This window comes from Notechis scutatus, chromosome 4, assembly GCF_049901735.1.
Source record: "Notechis scutatus isolate UNSWTSFEM ecotype Mainland chromosome 4, rNotScu1.2, whole genome shotgun sequence".
In the NCBI taxonomy this organism is placed as follows: domain Eukaryota; kingdom Metazoa; phylum Chordata; class Lepidosauria; order Squamata; family Elapidae; genus Notechis; species Notechis scutatus.
This window is the reverse complement of record NC_142012.1, coordinates 49330983-49353376: the sequence shown is the minus strand read 5'-3', so window position 1 is coordinate 49353376 and position 22394 is coordinate 49330983. Positions and strand designations below refer to the sequence as shown.

The following is a 22394-nucleotide window of genomic DNA, read 5'->3' as shown; positions in this document are numbered from 1 at the left end:
ATAGTGGTGCTTTTTCTTGCTTATGACTAACAGTCTAGTTATATGGTCCTTAAAAAAAGTATCCTGAGATTTAAGAAACCAGGAAATTCATCAACCCTCAGGAGAAAACATTTGTTATACACTGAAAGTATCTCAAACACCCATTATTTGCATGTTTCGCATCATCCTTTCCTATTACCTTTGTGAACATAGGTTTTCCATGTTGGCTGACCATGGTGCATTGATCACAATCCACTGTGATGGAGGAGCTATGATAGGATTCTTTTGAGAGCTTGAGGATGTAATACAGGTCTGTCACTCCTCCTTCAAAGACAGTACTAAAATAACGAGGGATGAGGGTCCTTCCAATGGCTGTGGGGAAAATACAAAACACATGATCTGCTAGAGAGAACATGTTGACAGCTGTTAATTGACTAGACCACATTGACTTTATAACAAATCAATCCTAGTTCCCCAAAACAGTAATAGATTAGCAACTTGACATTTTTATTCATTTAACAATCAGTTGCCACAGAATGGTAATTTTATTGTAACTTTTATTTCTGCACCATGGGTCTGCAGGGGTGGATTTCAAGAAAATTATGACTGGACTGTCAAATTCATGGCCTGTGGGCCGGATGCATCATGCACTGGCTATGCCTGGTTTAGCGAAGGGGGGGAAAGTCACAATATGTCACATGACACTGCCGTGACCACACGAGTTTGACACCCCTGGTCTATGTGATTAAAGCCCTGCATCTTGTTGTATGCATTGCAAATGCATATAGTTGTGTCCATCACCTTAATTTTTGTGTCAACCACACCTGTCTCTCTGGATTCTCTTGTTACATGTCTTTAAGTAAGACTTGCAAGGTGGAATTTTCTTGCTTAGGATTCCAGCCAGCCATCAATTCCATTTTCACTTATTCTCTGTTATATTTCATGGTATAGCAGCATTCCAGTCATTCTCTGCTTATTTCAAAGCAATTGGGCCTATCCTTCATTTTTCAGCTTTCTTTCCCCTTTTGCAAGAAGATTGATTTCCCTCTATTCTGGGCAGATAAAGGTGTTTCAGATACACAATGATCCAGCTGTTAATACATACAATATTATAAAATTATCAATGTATAAATAAGATTGTAAACTTGTGCTGTGTTTACTGAGGTTACCAGAACTCACGGATTTTATTGTGATTTCCATGGTTTTAGAGACCACTCATGAATAAATCTTACTGCCTTATAAATGAGATTTAGAATTATTCACAAGTAAGTGTGCATAAGATTGCAAGTTCACCACTCTTCTTTTTTTAAAAAACAAATTTTATTCAATTTTTCACATAAAAACAAAAAGCTCTTTTTAGTGGACAACATATTTCCGGGTCATCACTTTTACATACAAATATGACAATAGTTATACATAATAAAAGAATAAAAGACTTTGGCTTATTTGCCACGTGGGTCAGCCTCTTCCGGAGCTCTTTGAAAAGTAAATATAGTAAAGCCATGGGAAATGGGGTGGAGAGGAGTAAATGGAATCCGGAACACTAGCAAAGCAGGCAGAATCTGTGGAGTTGTAAATACTTTTTCAGAAAGCTGAACGTAGCCTCGGAGGGCAGGGTCCCGCCCATGGAAATTCCATTTCAGCCTATAACAGGCCACGGGGAAGCCTCTGGAGGGCCAAATGGAGACTTGGACGGCTGCATCCAGCCCATGGAAGCTCCATTTTGGCCAGCAACAGGCTGGGGGAGGCCCCTATACTCCATTTTCTACTTGCAGAGGCACCATTGGCCGGTCCTTTGCTGTTTCCAGGCCGCCCCCAAGGGCCAGATCTAAGCACCCTGCAGGCTGGATTCAGCCTGCGGGCCTTGAGTTTGACAGCCCTGCTCTGTACAATGTTCCTAAACCCTAGCAAACCTTAAAGTTTGTGAACTACTTCCTGGCACGGCTGGGAAGTTCAAGCAGTTGAAGTCCACACATCTTAAAGTTGGTGAGGTTCAGAAACACTGCTCTATAGAATAAGCTTGTTCTCTAATTAAACACACCCAGGGTGGCCTGAGAACTGAAGAAGGCAAGAATGGCTTTAAGAAGAAAGCTTGATTATGGAGAAGACCTTCTGACATGTTTCTCTGTCACTGTCAACTTTTATGGGCTTAAGAATTTTGATTAATAAAATAGGTAAAATATTGCTGACAGGTTATTTCAACTCACATCCCTGTACTATTTGGATATGTTTCTTTATCACTGTAAGCCAATGCAATTTCTTGTTTTTGCCATTGCAACTGCCCATCAGTATATTCTACATTTAATTCCTCTCATTAAAAAATTAGCCAGAGAAAAGAAATGGAAGGTCAGCATACGGATATTTGTTCAAAAAAAGGTGAAACATCATGTGCTTTGCTTCATGATATAGAAAATATAAAATATTCCCTATTAAATTAATTTTTTAATCTCCTGGGTTAATCAATACAAATTACAATTCAAAATAATCATGCTGTAGTTGCCATACAATGCCAAACGGTTTCCCTCCTATGGTTTGCCAAATATATTTGCATTGTTTACCATTATGTAAGTTTTTATAATTGGTGATCTCAGGAAGGAAGCAGAGATAAGGAGGTCAATTTCTCTTGCACTAGAAAGAGTACTGCGGTTCTCTCTGCCTAGCCCTTCCAGATACTACTGGCATTGTCACACACTGCTGGCAATATGGGGGCCTGCATCCCCAAATACTGTCTGCAAAACACCAGATTGGATATGGCTGGTAAGAAGCTGGAGATGGCAATGGAATCCCTAAACAGATGTGTCAGGATTGTGGGAGAGGAAGCTGTTACCTAGGCAACTGAGGACAAGCAGTGATAGATGTATTGAGGTAAAGAGCCAGAGTGACAGGATAAAAACTCTTTGGGATCTGTGGAAGAGGTCAAGCAGAAGAACCTGCTAGAACTGGAAGAAAGTCAAAGAGGCTTCAGCATCAGGAAGAGAAGCCACCATCTCAAAGGAGCAAGTTGAGACCTCTTATTACAGACAGACCTAACTCAGGTTGCAGCTATGGGCTTGAGAAGATTGTTAAAATAATACTTTCAGATGTTTGAATGTTGCAGGGCTGCATGCTTTGTAGCTATGTTTTACTTACAAATCAAATTAAATTAATATTATAGCACAGATCAAAGCACATGCAAGAAACTTATTCAGCCCATATTTGTTAGCAGGACATCCTGATTTATCACAGTAGTCAGATTACTAGGCTACAGGTAATCTGTTACTGATGGCCCATCTGCTGTTCATTGTGATATACAAATGAAAAAGTAATAATGAGGTTCATCCATAAGTTGGGGTGTCCAAGTCACATATGGTATCTTGCATCATAAACAGAGGAAGTCACAGTTGAACAATCAAGTTCAATGAGTTAATTGCATTGAAGGAATATGATTCTTCAATCTTCAAGTGGAATGAGCTTTACAAATGTGCTATTAATGTAAAAACAGTGGTTCCCAAAGTGGGCGGTACCGCCCCCTGGGGGGGTGGGATGCCTTAGGGGGGCGCTGAGAGGCAAGGGGGCCAGCAGGGGGGCGCTAAGAGGTGGCAGGGGGGCACTGGAGGTGAGCTGCAGGGCACAATTCAGGGGTGAGAAAAAATCCCGCCGCCGCGTTCGAGGCAAGGACCTGCAGGATCATCCCATTGACTTGCATGCTCTGGTGCAAGGAGCTCCACCCCCCAAATGCAGCATTGGGAAAAGAGACCAAAGCCAGAATGGCTTTGCTCTCCTTTTCAAATATCCCGCCGTTGTGTTCTGGGTGGAGGGGCGGCGCCCCGAACGCAGCATTAGGAAGCTCCCCAAGTGTAGTGGAGCTGGACTGAATAAATTATATTGGCGCAGATTTTACATAGTTTGTGGCTCATTGAATGATCTCTCAGATCTATTTTTTCAGCTCCCAAGTTTAATACTGTGCTTTATGTTATCTATTGAAATGAATGATGATCCTTTATTAATAAAATCCATAAAACATAGCAAATGTGATGATCTGGGGCAACACAGTCAAATAAGCAAGAAGTGTCTCTTTTTTATCTCCAACTTTGCCCCCAATGTCCTGGTTACCTTCAGCTGGAGAAAAAACTCTCCCAAGAACAGTCTTTAAGTGGAGGAAATTCAGTCCGAAAACAAAGTACATACAAACTGTAAATAAAAATCCACACAAACCATGCTGCAGTAATTAACTTGACAGGGCAGGAGAAGGAATTCCAGACTTGAAAGCACAGCAAAACACACAGTTGGGAAGACACCAGCAACCCAGATAAGCCTGGATGATACCAGATAATTCACAATTTGCTCCCAACAACTTTGCTGTGCGCAGCCTCCCTTTTTAAACACTGTGTTCCTAGATGCAGCTAATGAAGGGAATCAGGGCCCTTTCCTCCCCAGTAAGCCACGCAACTCACATTGCTCCCTTCTCCGTTCCTCCCTGCATGTCCTAGGATGAAGAGGGGGTGGGCCTGGGTCTTCCTCCAAATTCCCTCTCCCTTGCTCTTCCCAGCTGGCCTTTGCCCTTCCCCAGTTTCTTCCACAGCCAACAGAGCCACACTCCCACTCCCTGTCAGCTGCTTGGCCTCCCTCTCTGAATCAGATTCTGACGGGGCATGACAGCAAATAAAATATTATTGTTATGGATAGACTTCTTCCAGGTCCACCACTACAGACCTTAAATGCAAGCTACTAAATGCAAGAAACCTTGCAAATAAAATGCCTGAATTCCTACTACTACTAAATGCATCCCTTTTCAATCTAATCTTTGTCTGCGAGACATGGTTGAATGTATCCTTTCCAGACTCCATTACCATGGTCCGATCTGACCATGAAAACCATAGAGGGGATGGTGTTGCCATTTTCTATAAAAAGTCCCTTGATCTGAAAAAGATTCATGGTACACGGGAGATTGATCTTCCTGAGACCATCATCTGTGATCTGTCCATAAATACCAAACTTCACTTCTTACTATGTTACAGAGCTCTTTGATTACAATTTCGATCGTGCAAACAAGCTAACTGCGCTACTAACGTGGGCAGCCTCCTGCTCACACCCTATTATCTTTTTTGGTGACCTCAATCTACCTCTAATTAATTGGACTTTAAACAAATGTACAACTGAACCTATACATGCAACCCTGTACAATACCATTACTATTCTGGGGCTGGATCAATTAGTAACAAACAACACTAGACTCAACAACTGCCTTGATCTCATCTTCTGTAGCAGTTTAAACACAATTTATGGACTCTAAAACCATCTCTATCTATTGGCCCTGATGGATTATGTGCTGCCTTCTTAAAAAAGCTTTCCACTGCCATAGCTGAACTACTAAGCACAATCTACGAGATATCTTTTAGATCCAGCTCTTTGCCCAACCTATGGTCATTAGTCAGTTATTCCTATTTAAAAAGGGAGACCCCAGCCTAGTTGAAAATTACAGACCAATCTCATTATGTTGTGTCACCTGCAAAGTCATGGAATCAATCATCAACCAATCCATTACCCATCACTTAGAGACAAACAACTTACTCTCTAACAGTTTGGTTTTAGGGAAAAATTGCCCTGTAATCTACAACTCCTACATTTCAAAAACATTTGGACTGGACAACTCGACCAGGACAAAGCAATAGACACAATTTACATAGACTTGTACAAAGCCTTTGATTCAGTGGTACACGACAAACGACTGTTAAAACTATGCTCTTCCGGCATTTCTGGATCAATGCACAAATGGATAGCTACATTCCTGTCAAACAGGCAACAAGTAGTCAAAATAAGTATTGCATTATCAAACCCTGCACCAATTAACAACGGAGTCCCCCAAAGCAGTGTTCTAGGATCCACTCTAATTTCTAATTTACATAAATGACCTTTGTGATCATATTATAAGCAACTGCATTCTCTTTGTTGTTGACATAAAACTATTTAACACTTCTGTCAATATTGCTACCCTACAAAGCAACCTTGACTATGTGTCAGAATGGTCAAATGATTGGCAACTTCAAATTTCAATCAACAAATGCTCTGTCTTACACATTGAAAACAAAAATCAGAACACTAAATACAAACTGGGCAGATATGACTTCGTAGACGACCCTCACTCTGTCAAGGTCCTAGGAGTACTAATTTCAAAAGATCTAAGCCCCAGAGCTCACTGTATCAACATTGCCAAAAAGGCATTAAGAGTTGTTAACCTAATCTTTTCCGGTAACATTGAACTACAAACCAGGGCATACAAAACCTTTGCCACACCAATTCTCAAATACAGCTCATCTGCCTGGAATCCACACGGTATAACAGACATTAATACAATTGAGCGAGTCCAGAGGTATTTCATGAGAAGAATACTCTACTCCTCAGCTCGCAATAGAATACCTTATGCCGCCAGGCTTGAAATTTTGGACCTAGACAACTTAGAACTATGCCACCTATGGTCTGACCTATGCTTAATACACAAAATTGTCTCCTACAATGTCCTACCTGTGAATGACTACCTCAGTTTCAACCACAATAATACATGGGCAAATAATAGATACTGTACAAACTCAAAGTAAACCACTCCAAACTTGATTGCAGAAAATACAACTTCAGCAACAGAGTGGTCAATGCCTGGAACTCACTATCTGACTCTGTTGTTACATCCTCAAACCCCCAAAAGTTTAACCTTATACTGTCTACCATGGACCTCACTCCATTCCTAAGAAGTCTGTAAAGGGGCGTGCATAAGCGCACCAGTGTGCCTACCGTGCCTGTCCTACTGTTCCCATTTATTCATACTCATTTATTATGTACATATTTATACCTGTTTATAGTTATAAGTTTGTATGTTATGTTCATAGTTATACTTGTTTTCTCATACATGCTTGACAAGCTAAACTAACTAAATAAATAAACTGGCTGAAAGAAAAAAAATAGTGGGATTGAGGTTGAACCCAACACACTGTGACTTCTATAACTGTTAACAAAGTCTCTTTCTCTTTGCATAGTCCCACAGTTGAGGTTCTAGCCACTGATAAAGGTAGAACAGGTTGACATGTTATTGACAAACTTTTATAAAATAAAAGTAACACTAGATTATCTTACAATATTATTTCACTATTCACACAGTACTATTCACTATGTAGAGACAGTTTTGTGTAGCAGTTGAAGCATTGGGCTAGAAACTGGGAGACCCTGAGTTTTAGTCCTGCCCTGGGCACAAAGCCTGCTTAGATGACCATGGGCCGGTCACTTTCTCTCAGCCATAGGAAAGAGGCAATGGTAAACTACTTCACAAAATCCTTACCAAGAAAACTGCAGGGACTTGTCCAGATAATCAGACACAGTTGAAAAGAAGAAAACACACATTGCTATCTTCATTTATAATAATACTTGACAAAGATTTTGATCACTCAGAAATGTAACTTTAACCTCATGTTAATAACTTTATAAAAATAATGTTGCTTTACTTGAAAGTGTACATAGTGAAAATTACCTAATTAATGGTAAATTGTGCATAAATAATATTATTTTTTCATGCCACTATTCAAGCACTTTGCAGTTCACGCAACTGAGATTTTAAATAATGAAAAGAAAATTAAATGAACAATGTAAGTATGAATGGATGAAAAGAAAACTAAATGAACAATGTAAGTATGAATGAATGAAAATTTACATATACTGGCCCGTAATATCATGTACCAATGTCGCCTTTCACAGATAAATTGAATTCTAAAATGAACTGTAAGACCTCAAAATTCCAAAATTAGATTTGTCATCATCTTTCTTTGAGGAAAGATAAAATAAATTTAAAAGTGCTAATTATATTTTCCATAATGTCCTGTGGTGTGAGGCAAAACAGGAGTAATAATTCACCATCCAGCAGATAATTGTTTTCACTGATGTTGTAGAGATGGTTTTGCATATGATGTGGAAAATCAAAACAGAAGAATTATAAACATGCACATATTTTGTCTCCACAGCCAAACATTGTAATATATAAAGATTATTGACATTTAATTTCAATAAACAATCTTATATTATCAATTAAAATACCAAATACCAAATAGGAGACATAGGAAGTATACCCAGAGTCAGACATAAAGACCTCAATTGCCTATATGCAAATGCACAAAGTTTGAGGAACATACAGGGTGAACTTGAACTATTAATACATGAAGGTAGATATGATATAGTTGGAATAACAGAAACCTGATTGGATGTAACCCATGACTGGAACATACTCATAGAAGGAGACAAAAAAAACACAACAGACTCCATAAAAGAGGAGGTGGAGTTGCACTGTATGCAAGGACCACTATATTGCTACAGAAATGCATGACACCAAAGATGAAAACCTCCTAGAATACATATGGGTCAACATAAAAGAAAAAAAGAATGACATAGCCATAGGTGTATTTTACAGATGATATTCTTATCTACACTGAAACTATAGAGGAACATGTGAAGTTAGTGCGCTCAGTCCTGAAAAAACTCAGGGCCACTGAACTGCATGCCAAATTGCCAAAGTGCGAATTTCACCAGGATAAAATTGACTATTTGGGTTACTGCATATCACACGAGGGGATAGAAATGGACCCCAAGAAGGTGCAGGCGGTTATGGAGTGGGCGCCCCCTTGTACCAGAAAACAGTTGCAAAACTTTCTGTATTTTGCAAACTTTTATAGACAATTCACCCCTGCCTTTGCTAAAATTGCATTACCCATTACCAATCTCCTAAAGACCAAGGGAGATGTTAAGCTAAAACCTAGCCATCCCCTCGAGTGGAAAATGGAATGCTGTTTGCAGCCGAACCCATCCTCAAACATCCTGACATTGATGCTCCCTTGGTAGTCCAGGCTGATGCCAGTGACATGCTGCTGGGGCCTTACAATCGTGCGCTTACACCTCCAGGAAACTGAAACCAAATCCTGAAACTCAGGATTGTATTAAGATTATTTGGCTGCTGCTACACACTGCTGCTCAAATCCAAGTGATCATTGATTAGGACTCCAAGATCCCTCTCACAGTTACTGTTTTTGAGCCAACCAGAGAACAAACAAATAAATAAAATAAAATCACCCAGGTTTCCTATATACTAATATATTAGTATGGTTGAAGGAATGGGTGAATTTAACCAATAAGAGAATATTATTCTTAGAAGGCCATGACTTGCAGAGGGGGTGGCATGCTTTTTTATGGGATGTTGGGAAAACTAACCAGAAATATTTTCACAGACACCTAATCAGAGATTCATTATTGACTAATTGGAAGAAAATACGGAAAAAACACTATTTAAAAATACCAATTTGGATTTCAACAATGGAGGCGATGATTCACCCAAATAATTTGGATATTACTAAAATGATTAAATATAAGGACCTATTGGATACGCAAGAAAATCTGAAATCGCAGCAAGAACTTCAAGATCAGGGACTAAAAATTGATCAGTGGGCATATCTTCAAATTCAAAGTGAATATAAACAGGACAAGAAAGAATTTGGAATTAACAATAAACTCCAGCAATTAGACAAAATTTATTAGGATCAGGCAAAAAAAATATAACAAAATTTTATAATTATTTATTAGAAGTACAGTTAGAAGAAGAAATTGCAAAAGGGAACATGATAGCCTGGAGTAGGAATATAAGACGTAGTATCACCATAACAGAATGGGAAAAGGTCTGGGGTAGAAATAATAAAATTACAAAGTCGGTAGCATACAAAGAAAATGCCTATAAAATGTTTTACAGGTGGTACCTTCCTCCTTCGAGATTAGCGAAGATGCACCACAATATGAGTCCGAATTGCTGGAAATGCAAAAAAAAAAAAAAGAGGGAACTTTCTTCCATATGTGGTGGTTCTGTATAGAAGCTCAAAAATATTGGCAGAAAATTAGAAATTGGCTGGAGGAAATAACAAGAGAACAGATCGAATTCAAACCAGAGTCCTTTCTATTAGGGATCTTTGATAAATAAATACCAAAAAAAGTGAAATATATAATAATACATATTTTGACAGCGGCCAGATTGGCTTTTGCACAATGTTGGAAACAGCCTCATGTTCCATCAGAGGAGATGATCATTCAAAAAATTTCAAGTTGTGCAGAAATGGACAAATTAACCTTGGCACTTAAAAATAAAGACACTTCAATATACTACAACAGCTGGAACTGCTGGTACAAATGGATAGACCAAAGATAGATTTCACACTAAAAGGCAAAAGAGGATAGGATAGAACCATAGTAGTGATATACAGATATATGTAAGGATTAAGTGTGTATATGGCATAAAATAAGGATAAAAAGGAGGTCTCACAAACTGTTGAAGATGAAAATGTTTTTTCATTGTTTTCTATCTTTTTCTTTCTATTTTCTTCTTCCTTTCTTCTTTTCTTTTTCTCTCTTACATTTATGTATGTGTTGTTGGTCTGTTTTAATTGTAAAATCAATAAAATTTATTTTTAAAAAAAGAAATAGGATACCTAGGATACATAGAGAGGAAAAAGAACTAAATGTATCAAATCCAAATAGCACCTCCCTTTTTCAACCGAAGAATGGCAGATGCATAGATCTGACATTCAGTGTCATCTAATCTGGCTCTTTTAAATCTGTCTTTTGATTGCTTTGTAATATTTCAAGACTCAGTGTACGTTCAGTCTAATCATGAGAAGTTCTGAAGCTGACTAAAGCCTTTTATCTGCAATATTTTATAATTTTAATGAATGGAGCATCATTCATCAGCAGACAAAAAACTGACAATGTGAGTTGGTTTCTTTAAAGAAGCAAATAATATACTTCCTCCCATCTGAGAATCAAAAATGATAAAACTCAAATTATTGCTGGTGTGCTCCAGGCATGCATCAGGAATAACAGGAACAAGTTAATATCAGAGCAAGATTAAACATAAAAATTGCCAAAGATTTATTGTCCACAGATTAATTGAATCTTTTCTTACACTTCAAATAAATGAGTAGATATATAAAGCAGAAGTGACAACAGAGTAAATGGATATGATAACAGAGATGAATTAAAACTTGTCTTTAACAATAGTGCAAGACAAGAATCTTGGCTCCATAATTCACATTTGTTAGGCTGACTTCCAGTGGGCTTCTGCCAACAGCATTTCTTGCACAACAAAAAATAGACGGAACATGAGTCTATGCCAGCATGGGGTTTAAAAGAATTAAAATTAGCTTTCATGGATTCAGTGGCTTTATATGATCTGAATGCTCATTATACAGGCTGGCATAAATGTTGTATATGAGACTTAATGTAAAGAAACTGAAAATCTGTCCAGCTAATATCAGATTCCCCTGCATCCTGGCTTCCCCACTGAGATGCCACTTGAAGACCACTTCAACTGTAGAAACTCACTGGCTGACTTGGTCAGTCATTCTCTCTCCTCCCACCCTATCTTGTAAGATTGTTATAGTGATAAATATTAAAAGAGCAATCCCATTACGGTCTACCTTGAAAAACTGGTGTAATATAAACCCCAAATCAGCTTGAACTGGATCTCTGCTGTATACTTGTACCATTCAGAGGCACTTTGCTTGAATTGAATCTGTATGATATATAGATGATAGGGAGGGAGGAATAGACATTGATGCAGGGTGTTGGGAGGCATCTGGTACCATTGCACCCTGGCATCTACAGCTGGAGGGACCCTGTCCAAGTACAATTCCAGAATTTGAAATAGTTTTAAATAGAGCCAAGCTAGTGGAAAACTAATTTACTGAAATTCAACTTCATAAATCAATTTGCTTTCCCCATTTGTATTTGTTGTCATTTACTGACTTCAATGGAGGATACCAGGAGCCCAAAAGAACATTTGGTCCTCAGGTGTCTTAAAATGTGTCAGAGAAACAACAGCTACAACCTGACTCCTTTCCACTTGATTGCACACACTGGGAAGGATATTACAATATTTGTATAGATTTTGGTTTTTGTTTTCCTGCAAAGGTAGCTTTCTGTAATGTCAAAAGACACCAAAAAGCATTGTTTTGTTTTTGTTTAATAAAAAATTAATTTAAAAAAGAGGGTGGGGCCAGCTGTCAGGGAGACCAGACGTGTGAGTGAGAGACTCTGCGGAGTGCGACCCTCTACCTCCATTCATAGACTATTCGGAGTCAAAGGGAGACCTATAGGGTTTTCTGAAGGTGTGGGGGTTCCGAAAACCCTATGTGGATGACAGTTCGTGTCATAGATCGGAATATAACCTGGAGTGAGTGGACAGAGGAAGGATGACCAACAATGGCCATCCATGAAGGCTGACAGCAGGACACATTAACGGTGATATAGCAGAACGAAGGTGAAATCAACTGACGGTTTTGACATCCAACTTTAAAGTGAGTAAAATGAGAGAGATTGGAGCACGATTAGAGGAATAATGGACTGAAGCTTGGCAGACTGAGCCAGCCTTAGCTAGCAGGTTCAAATCTATACAAAAACTAGAGGAACAAGGTATAAAGATGAATTGGTTTTCATATGCGCAAATACATTCAAGGTATGATAAAGATTCTAAAATGGAAGGTTTCTATGATAAATTGACTGATTTAGATAAGATTTTGGCAGGTACTGATGAAAAGGTGATTAAAAAAATTGTATGTATATTTATTAGAAATTAAACTAGAAGAAGAACAAGTTAAAGAAACTATTATTGCTTGGGGGAAGAATTTTGGATATGGGATCGATTTAGAGAAATGGCAAAAATTGTGGTCTCAAAATTATAAAATGACAATGTCAACAGCATATAAAGAAAATTTGTATAAGATGCTTTACAGGTGGCATTTTCCCCCGACAAGAATAGCAAGTATGTTCAGGAATAAATCCGAAAAATGTTGGAAATGTCATCAGACACCTAGCTCATATTACCATATGTGGTGGACTTGTGCGGATGCTAAAAAATACTGGACTAAAATCCACATGTGGTTGGAAAAAATGACAAAAAACATATAGACTTGAAACCAGAGATATTTTTATTGGGAATTTTACCTGAAATATATAGTAAAGATTTGAAATTCCTGATTGTAAATGTATTAACAGCGGCTAGGATTGTATTTGCTAAAAACTGGAAAAATGAGAAAATACCATCACAGGAGGAAATCATTAAGAAAATATTGGAATGTGCTGAAATGAGTAGATTGACATTTGAAATTAGAGAACAAGAGGGTAAACAATTTTATAAAATTTGGGATCTTTTCTATCAATGGTTAGACAATAAAATACAGTAATGAAATATGTAGACTTTTAGAAAATAATATATATATAAAGATGTACTTCTTTCTTATTATATCTACAAAATGATTTTAGGATAGATTTGGGATGATAATATGAACTGTTATAAAATAAACTAAGTAAATTATGATTATCTTGTAAAACATGAATGAATAAAAGTATAGTCAAATGATTGATTAATAATGATACTAAGTGTTGTGGAGCGGCGGTTACAGAAGGGAGACTGAGCCAGGGCTAGGCTAACATTACTTTATTCAATGAATAAAGGGTAGGCAGGTTCTTAATACACAACACTAAGGTATTTAATTTTTGATTGAAAATATGAGATTATATGCAATGTAATTGTAATTGAAGACTACGAAATGGAAGCACAAAACAATATGTAAACCAACCGGCAAACTGTATGTACACATATGGAAGAGAGCTTGATGTTTTTATGTTTTATTTATGTTTGTTTTTAAAAACCAATAAAAAAAATTTTTTTTAAAGCTGAAATGCATAGAAGTCAGAGGTGGTATTCAGCAGGTTCTGACAGTTATGGAGAACTGGTAGTGGAAATTTTGAATAGTTCAGAGAATTGGCAAATATCACCTCCGACTGGCCTTGCCCCCATCTATTCTCTGACTCCTGAGTCCCAGATGATTGGCTGGGTCTTCTTTTGTTGCCCTGCACAGGAGAATGGAGCTGGAAAGCAGGTTAGTAGGGTGGGGTGGGAATGGAGATTTTGCAGTAACCTTCCCCAGAAATGGGGAGAGAATGGAGATTTTGCAGTATCTGTTCTGACCAAGGCTTCCGAGACCATAATTAAGCACACGCTCAGTTAAAACAATTCCTGTTTTATTTCAACGCTGGGAATTATGTTCATTTCCAGCCAGTAATGAGTCCCAAACAGTACCTTTGAGATAAGCACCCACCTATGTTTCCTTTGAATTGCTGCCAACAACTAGAGTGCCAAATGAATTATAAAAACCAACCGAAGTACAAAGTCCACACAGAGCTTCAAGGATTAATCCAAACAGAACGAATGACTTTGCTTCCTACAAAGGTTTCTTCACCTTTGCCTGTCCTTTATATTTTATGGGAGGGGCAATCACCAAGCCTTACTCCTGACTCACCCCTTTTGTCTCAGCTGCTCTTGCCTTCTCGCAGTTCTGTGCACATGCGCACTGGGAACAGGCTCCCCTTGGTCCTCAGCCTTGCTGCTGCCAGACTCCAGAGGTTCCGGAGTCAGCACCCCAGATGGTCTTGGCCCCATCTCTGCATCAGATGCAGGATGCTCGTCCGAGTTCTCTCCAGACTGCTGGACTGGTCCATGTTCTTCCCCACTGACCGATTCCGCTGCCGTGTGCACAGGCTGTCGGCAAACCACAACAGTATCTTTTCCCTGCCGCGCCTGCCAAGCCTCACCATGCCCACCAAGCCACGCCCACAGAACCAGTAGTAAAAAAAATTGAATCTCACCACTGATAGAAGTCTACTGTTAATAATTAAAAATAAATCAGCATACGTTTTGTAGGAGTGCAGGATTGGGAATCGGTGACCTTGGGCTTTTGTCTCAAGGCAGTTTAAACTCCCAACTCTGGGAATTGAAATCTACTGTCAGATCTGTGTATCTGCCATTCTTCAATTGAAGAAGAAGGGCGGGGGGAGTTGGTACAAGTAATCCTTTTTGATGTAACCTGAATATCTTAAGTCTTGTATTGAATCTGTATAACTTGCACATGATATACAACTGGGGACTGGAGCCATAAGGACCCAGAGGAGAAGGGGCCATAAAAATTCCAGCCCCGAGAGAAACTTCCTGAGAAACTTTCCTTAACCACGTTTCCAGAAAAAAAAGGTTGCTTCTTTGTATTGACAAAATCCACATCAGACTAAGGGGAGGGGGTCTAACTCCCTTTATCTATGCTGTATGCCTGGAGGCATATCAGACCCTGTTTTGACTGGATAACTTCCTTTTCACAATAAAGAATTCCTTTTGAAGTACCCAGCTTTCAGAAGTTCATTCTCATCATTTGAAGGGGAGAGGGTCTGGGCCTCACGTCTACCCTTTTAAAAAGTTGCTAAGGTTGAGAAAGACTGCCTTAGCTTGATCAGATTTGGATGGCTGGGAGGATTTAGCAGTCAGTTTTAGAGAAATAGGCAAGATGGCTGGACTCTTCATTTGATTGCTGCAAAATGCAACTGTTAAAACAAAAACAAAAAATGACTGGAAAAAATTGTTTTTCCTTTATGACATTTAAAGGCATCAGCTGTATGCAGAGATGGCAGAGGAATTATCTCTAGACATGGAAAAAAATGAGTGCAAGCAGAATAATTGGGAACACAAAGAATCTAACTTCAGAATGTGAAAAGGGCAGAATTATTCTTCCATGTGATAATTATTGAGCGATGTTTAATTATTGGAACTTAGCCTATGCTTGGAAACAGTAACAATTTATTACTTTTAGTAAATGTAATTTTCTTTTGAAGAACAGAATGAAATGGGATAACCATTTTGTCACATAGCAGGGCCGAAAAAATGAGTGGCAGAAATGCACAATATTTTTGTCTAATAATAGAGATGGGCTCAAAGAGGAAGTTATACAGTTAGCATGCAATTTTGGAAAACATGGGACTTAGACACCTTTTTTGCAGGCAAGTTTGAGATATCTCATTTCCACAAAGTAAATTTACATAGTCACCCAATTCACACACAGTGATACATGCTTTGCAGTGGTGGGATTCAAATTTTTTTACTACCGGTTCTGTTGGTGTGGCTTGGTGGGTATGGCAGCGAAAGAATACTGTACAATCTCCAGTCAGAGATGGTATTTGCTGATTCTCTAAACACTCAAAATTTCCGCTACCGGTTCTCCAGAACTGGTCAGAACCTGCTGAATACCACCTCTGATGCTTTGTTAAAGTATTGACTAAAACCATTCAGTGCCCTAAGCTAGTTCTATATTATCCTTCACAAATACAATAGATGGAGAAGGTGAATTTTTTAAAAAACAGGAACATGACATGGCAACATCTTTCAGTGGAACAGTGTTATTTATTGAGCGCAACTGAAATGGAGAAACAATTAGCAGACGTTTTCTCTGTGCCATATATAGAAAAGATCCCGTTGGAAGGGTATAAAAACCAGCAGGTTGATATTTATTTATTTATTTTGCTTACTTGTTTGTTTGTTTGCCAAGCATGTGTGAGAAAACAAGTATAAGTATGAACATAACATATAAGCATATAAGTATAAAAGGGTATAAATATATACATAATAAATGTGTACAAATAAATGGATAAATTGGAACAGTAGGACAGTGACAGTAGGCACACTGGGGCGCTTATGCACGCCCCCTTACAGACCTCTTAGGAATGGAATGAGGTCCATGGTAGATAGTTTAAGGTTAAAGTTTTGGGGGCTTAAGGATGTAACAACAGAGTCAGGTAGTGAGTTCCAGGTATTGACCACTCTGTTGCTGAGGTCATATTTTTCTGCAATCAAGTTTGGAGCTGTTTGCTTTGAGTTTGTATCTATTGTTTGCCAGTGTATTATTGTGATTGAAGCTAAAGAAGTCGTTGACAGGCAAGATAGCAGACAATTTTGTGAACTATGCTTAGATCAGACTATAGGTGGCGTAGTTCTACAGGTGAAACTCAAAAAATTAGAATATCATGCAAAAAGTTCATTTCAGTAATGCAACTTAAAAGGTGAAACTAATATATGAGATAGACTCATTACATGCAAAGCAAGATAGTTCAAGCTGTGATGTGTCATAATTGAGATGATTATTACTTACAGCTCATGAAAACCCCAATTCCAATCTCAGAAAATTAGAATATTGTGAAAAGGTTCAATATTCTAGGTTCAAAGTATCCCACTCTAATCAGTAATTAAGCCATAATACCTGCAAAGGGTTCCTGAGCCTTTAAATGGTCTCTCAGTCAGGTTCAGTAGGAATCACAATCATGGGAAAGACTGCTGACCTGACAGTTGTGCAGAAAACCATCATTGACACCCTCCATAAGGAGGGAAAGCCTCAAAAGATGTTGGATGTTCCCAAAGTGCTGTATCAAAGCACATTAATAGAAAGTTATGTGGAAGAAACAGATGCACAAGCAGCAGGGATGACCGCAGCCTGGAGAGTGGACTGAGGCTGGAGTCAGTGCATCAAGAGCTACCACACACAGACAGATCCTGGACATGGACTTCAAATGTCGTATTCCTCTAGCTCCTGAACAACAAACAACGTCAGAAGCGTCTTACCTGGGCAAAAGAAAAACAGAACTGGTCTGTTGCTCAGTGGTAAAAAGTCCTCTTTTCTGATGAGAGCAACTTTTGCATCTCATTTGGAAACCAAGGACCCAGAGTCTGGAGGAAGAATGGAGAGGCACACACTGCAAGGTGCTTGAAGTCCAGTGTGAAGTTTCCACAGTCTGTGTTGATTTGGGGAGCCATGTCATCTGCTGGTGTTGGTCCACTGTGCTTCATTAAGTCCAGGGTCAACGCAGCCATCTACCAGGACATTTTGGAGCACTTCATGCTTCCTTCCGCAGACGAGCTTTATGGGGATGCTGACTTCATTTTCTAGCAGGACTTGGCACCTGCCCACACTGCCAAAAGCACCAAAATCTGGTTCAATGACCGTGGGATTACTGTGCTTGATTGGCCAGCAAACCCGCCTGATCTGAACCCCATAGAGAATCTATGGGGCATTGCCAAGAGAAAGATGAGAGACATGAGACCGAACAATGCAGAAGAGCTGAAGGTCACTATTGAACCATCCTGGTCTTCCATAACACCTCAGCAGTGCCACAGGCCGATAGCTTCCATGCCACGCTGCATTGAGGCAGTAATTGCTGCAAAAGGGGCCCAAACCAAGTACATGCTTATACTTTTCAGAGGTCTGATATTGTTCTATGTACAATCCTTGTTTTATTGATTGCATGTAATATTCTAATTTTCCGAGATTGTGGATTTGGGGTTTTCATGAGCGGTAAGCCATCATCTTCACAATTATGACAAATCACAGCTTGAACTATCTTGCTTTGCATGTAACGAGTCTATCTAATATATTAGTTTCACCTTTTAAGTTGCATTACTGAAATAAATGAACTTTTTGCACAATATTCTAATTTTTCGAGTTTTACCTGTAAGTTGTCCATGTCCAAAATTTCGAGCCTGATAGCATAAAGTATTCTATTGTGAGTAGAGAAGTGAAGTACTCTTCTGTTGAAATACCTCTGGACTTGCTCAATTGTATTAATGTCCATTATGCAATGTGAATTCCAGGCAGATGAGCTGTATTCAAGAATTGGTCTGGAAAAGGTTTTGTATGCCCTGGTTTGCAGTACAGTGTTACCAGAAAAGAAGCTTCGCAAAATTAGGTTAACAACTCTTAATGCTCTTTTGGCAATGCTGTTACAGTGAGCTCTGGGGCTTTTGAAATGAGTACTTCTAGGTCCTTGACAGAGTGAGAGTTGTCTATGAGGTCATATCTTCCCAGTTTGTATTTAGTGTTCTGATTTTTGTTGCCAATGTGTAAGACAGAGCATTTGTTGAGATTTGAAGTTGCCAATTGTTCGGCCACTCTGACACATAGTCAAGGTTGCTTTGAAGCATAGCAGTATTGTCAGTAGTGTTAAATAGTTTTATGTCATCAGCGAAGAGAATGCAGTTGCTTATAATATGATTGCAAAGGTCATTTATGTAAATTAGAAAGAGAGTGGGTCCTAGAATGCTGCCTTGGGGGACTCTGTTGTTAACTGGTGCAGGGTTTAATAGTGCACTCCTTATTTTGACTACTTGTTGCCTGTTTGACAGGAATGCAGCTATCCATTTGTGCACTGATCCAGAAATGTCGAAGAGTGTAGTTTTTACAGTAGCTTGTTGTATAGCACTGAATCAAAGGCTTTGTAGAAGTCTGTGTAAATTGTGTCTATTGCTTTACCCTAGTTGAGTTGTATAGTCCAAATGTTTCTTTCAGTGTAGGAGTTGTAGATTACAGGGCAATTTTTTCCTAAAACCAAACTGTTTGTTAGAGAGTAGGTTGTTTGTCTCTTAAGTGGTAGGTAATGGATTGATTGATGATTGATTCCATTACTTTGCAGGTGACACAACATAATGAGATTGGTCTGTAATTTTCAACTAGGCTGGGGTCTCCCTTTTTAAAGATAGGAATAACTGTGACTAATGACCATAGGTTGGGCAAAGAGCCGGATCTAAAAGATATCTCATAGATTGTGCTTAGTAGTTCAGCTATGGCAGTGGAAAGCTTTTTTAAGAAGGCAGCACATAATCCATCAGGGCCAATAGATTGGGGCCGCGTTAGCTGAGAGATCCGACGTGAGGTGCCAGCTCCTAACAGGCTGAGTTTGAGGACCTCCTCCTCCCGCCTCCTCCCCGTTTTGCAGAGCTTCCTCGTCTTTACTCACTATGAACTATATACTTGGCGAACAGGACTCCCCCCACAGACGGACCAATAGGGTGGCTGTGTTCGAGCTCACGAAATGGGGTCGTAGGTCCGCCATTCCGCTGCTGCTGCAGCCAGTGCTCCAAGCCTGGCTGTCCTACGGGAGGACTCCGTCTGGTCCGAATCCCTCTGGATCTTTGCCACCTGTTGAAGGACTCGCCTGCCAAAGGCCTCAGCTGGGCGTACATCAATTTTATAGTGGCGTATGAATGGAGATGGAGGGCAGGTAGCCTGCTCGACATATATCCTGAATTGGCGCCTGAGTAGCCCTTGTAGAGTGAGCGGTGATGCCACTAGGGACAGGAAGAGCTGTGCCAGATAGGCCTTGGATGTAGCCCCAATCCAGTGGCCAACAGTAGGCAGGGGAAACCTGCAGCCCAGCTTTGGTTGAAAAGACAGGAATAAGGATTCTGATTTTCTGATTGATTGTGTACGGTAGATGTAAATACGAAGAGCCCTTCGCACATCAAGAGTAATGCCACTGCCTTTCCCTTTCTCGAGAAGGCTTGGGGCAAAATTAGGTAGAATCAATTCCTGGGATCTGTGAAAGCCGAGTTGATTTTAGGCATAAAGGCGGGGTCTGGTCTCAGGACCACCCGATCAGTGTGGAAGACATAGTCCTTTCTCACGGATAGAGCTGCTATTTCAGAATATCCTTCTTGCTGATGTTATCGCCACCAGGACACCACTTTGAGTGTGAGGAACTGAAGTGGCGCCTCCCTGAGAGGCTCGAAGGAGGTTTAGTTAATGCCATAAGAACTTTATTAAGATCCCAGGTAGGATATCTGTGGATCACCGGAGGGTGCAGATTGGAAGCCCCTCTAAGGAAAGACCTTATGCGAGGGTGGTGGGAGAGTGAGCCAGAAGAGCTGCTAGCGATCACCGTGGCCAGGGCTGCGACCTGCCTTCTCAGAGTGTTGGGGAGAGACCCCTATCTAGCCCGGCCTGTAGGAAGGCTAGGAGTTGGGCGATTGAAGGCGAGAGCGGATCAACGGACGACTTACGGCACCACTTACAAAAGATGTTCCAGGTTGCATCATAAATGCGGGTAGTCGAAGGCTGCCTTGCTGCCAAGATGGTATTGATGACCTGGGCCGACAAACCCTCATCTTTTAGCCTTTCCCACTCAACCTCCCGACGGCTAGCTGAAGCCACTGCGGGTCTGGATGTTGAAGAGGTCCCTGGGACAGAGATCCTGTCGAGGGGATCCTCCACGGTGGGGCCACTGACAGATTGCGAAGATCCGCAAACCACGGTCTCCTGGGCCAAAACGGGCCCGCCCATTCGAGGATCAATTTCTGAATCACCTTGGGTATCAGCGGGAGGGTGGGGAAGGCGTATAGAAGCCCGGTGGGCCAGGGGCAGCGCAGGGCATCGTGGTTCTCTGCGCCGTCGGCAGGATAACGAGAGAAGAACCTCGGTGTCTGGGTGTTGAGAGGAGATGCGAACAGGTCCACCAAGGGCTGACCGAACCTCGCTGCTGCCTCCCTGAACAAGGAGGGATAAAGGCGCCATTCCGATTGGTCCAGCGTGGCCCTGCTCAGCCAGTCTGCTTGGACGTTCGAGACCCCGAGATGTGCTCCGCCCTGATGGATAAGAGATGTCTCTCTGCCCATCGACAGATTCGCTCAGCCTCCCTCATGAGACGAATGGAATGAGTGCCCCTTGACGGTTGATGTGGGCTTTGGTGGTAGTGTTGCCTGTTAAAACCAGAATGTGACGGCCCCGTGCCTGGGGGAGAAAGGCACGCAGAGCCAGATATACTGCATGCAGCTCCAGCCAGTTGATGTTGCAGCGTCGTTCGGTTGCTGACCAAGTTCCCTGGGCTGAAAGCGACTGCATGTGGCTCCCCATCCGTAAAGGCTGGCGTCTGTCGTGAGTGACCCTCTGGGGCTCCTTGAAGAGATGACCTCGGTTGGTAGATGGTCTTGTCCACCAGAGAAGCGGCGAGAACCCTTGGGGGACCTTCACCACGAGACCTGAGGTCCTCCTTCCGGAACGTTGGCTGGAGCAGGAGGAACCATGCAGGGATCTGGAATGTAAGCGTGCCCAGGAATAATTGATATACAGGAGACCAACTTTCCAAGCAACTTGGATAGGTTCAGTAACGAAGCCCTTCTATTCTGCCTGATTGTCTTGATAGCTTTTTGTATACTGGTGAACCTCTCTTGAGAGAGGAATACCCTCCCTTGAACCGAATCAATCACAGCTCCTAGGTGCGCTATACGGGTGGAAGGATTAAGTTGGCTCTTCTCCCAGTTAACGAGGAATCCGTGAGCCTGAAGCACTGAGAGGGTAGTCTTAGTGTCACTCTCAGCCTGATGTCGGGTAGGAGACAGAATAAGAATATCGTCAAGGTAGCAGTGAATGCGAATAGGGAAGTGTCTAAGGTACGCCGCCAGGGCCGCCAACACCTTGGTGAAGGTCCTCGGGGCCGAGACGAGACCGAAAGGAAGGGCCACGTACTGGAAGTGTTGATTGTTATAACAAAATCTCAGATACTTGGAATACGAGGGTGAATGGGTATATGGAGATAAGCCTCAGAGAGGTCGATGGAAGTGAGCCAGTCTCCTTCCTAGTACCCTGTATGATTGACTGAAGTGTATGCATTTTGAATTTGTGATGAACAACATAGCGATTGAGCCTCTTTAGATCTAAAATGGGTCTCCAACCCCAGAATGCTTCGGGACCAAAAGAGGAGGGAATAGAACCCTCCTCCCCACT

General features: G+C 40.7%; 1 protein-coding gene across 2 annotated transcripts in view; it reads right to left on the bottom strand.

Moving 5' to 3' along the window:
- The window catches only part of LDB2 (LIM domain binding 2), a 121383-nt gene that overhangs the window by 54177 nt on the left and 44812 nt on the right, over positions 1 to 22394 (bottom strand). For both annotated transcript variants that reach the window (XM_026678831.2, XM_026678832.2), the window contains exon 3: positions 179 to 351. In XM_026678831.2, the coding sequence (XP_026534616.1) occupies positions 179 to 351 (173 nt within the window). The remainder of the gene's footprint in view (positions 1 to 178; positions 352 to 22394) is intronic.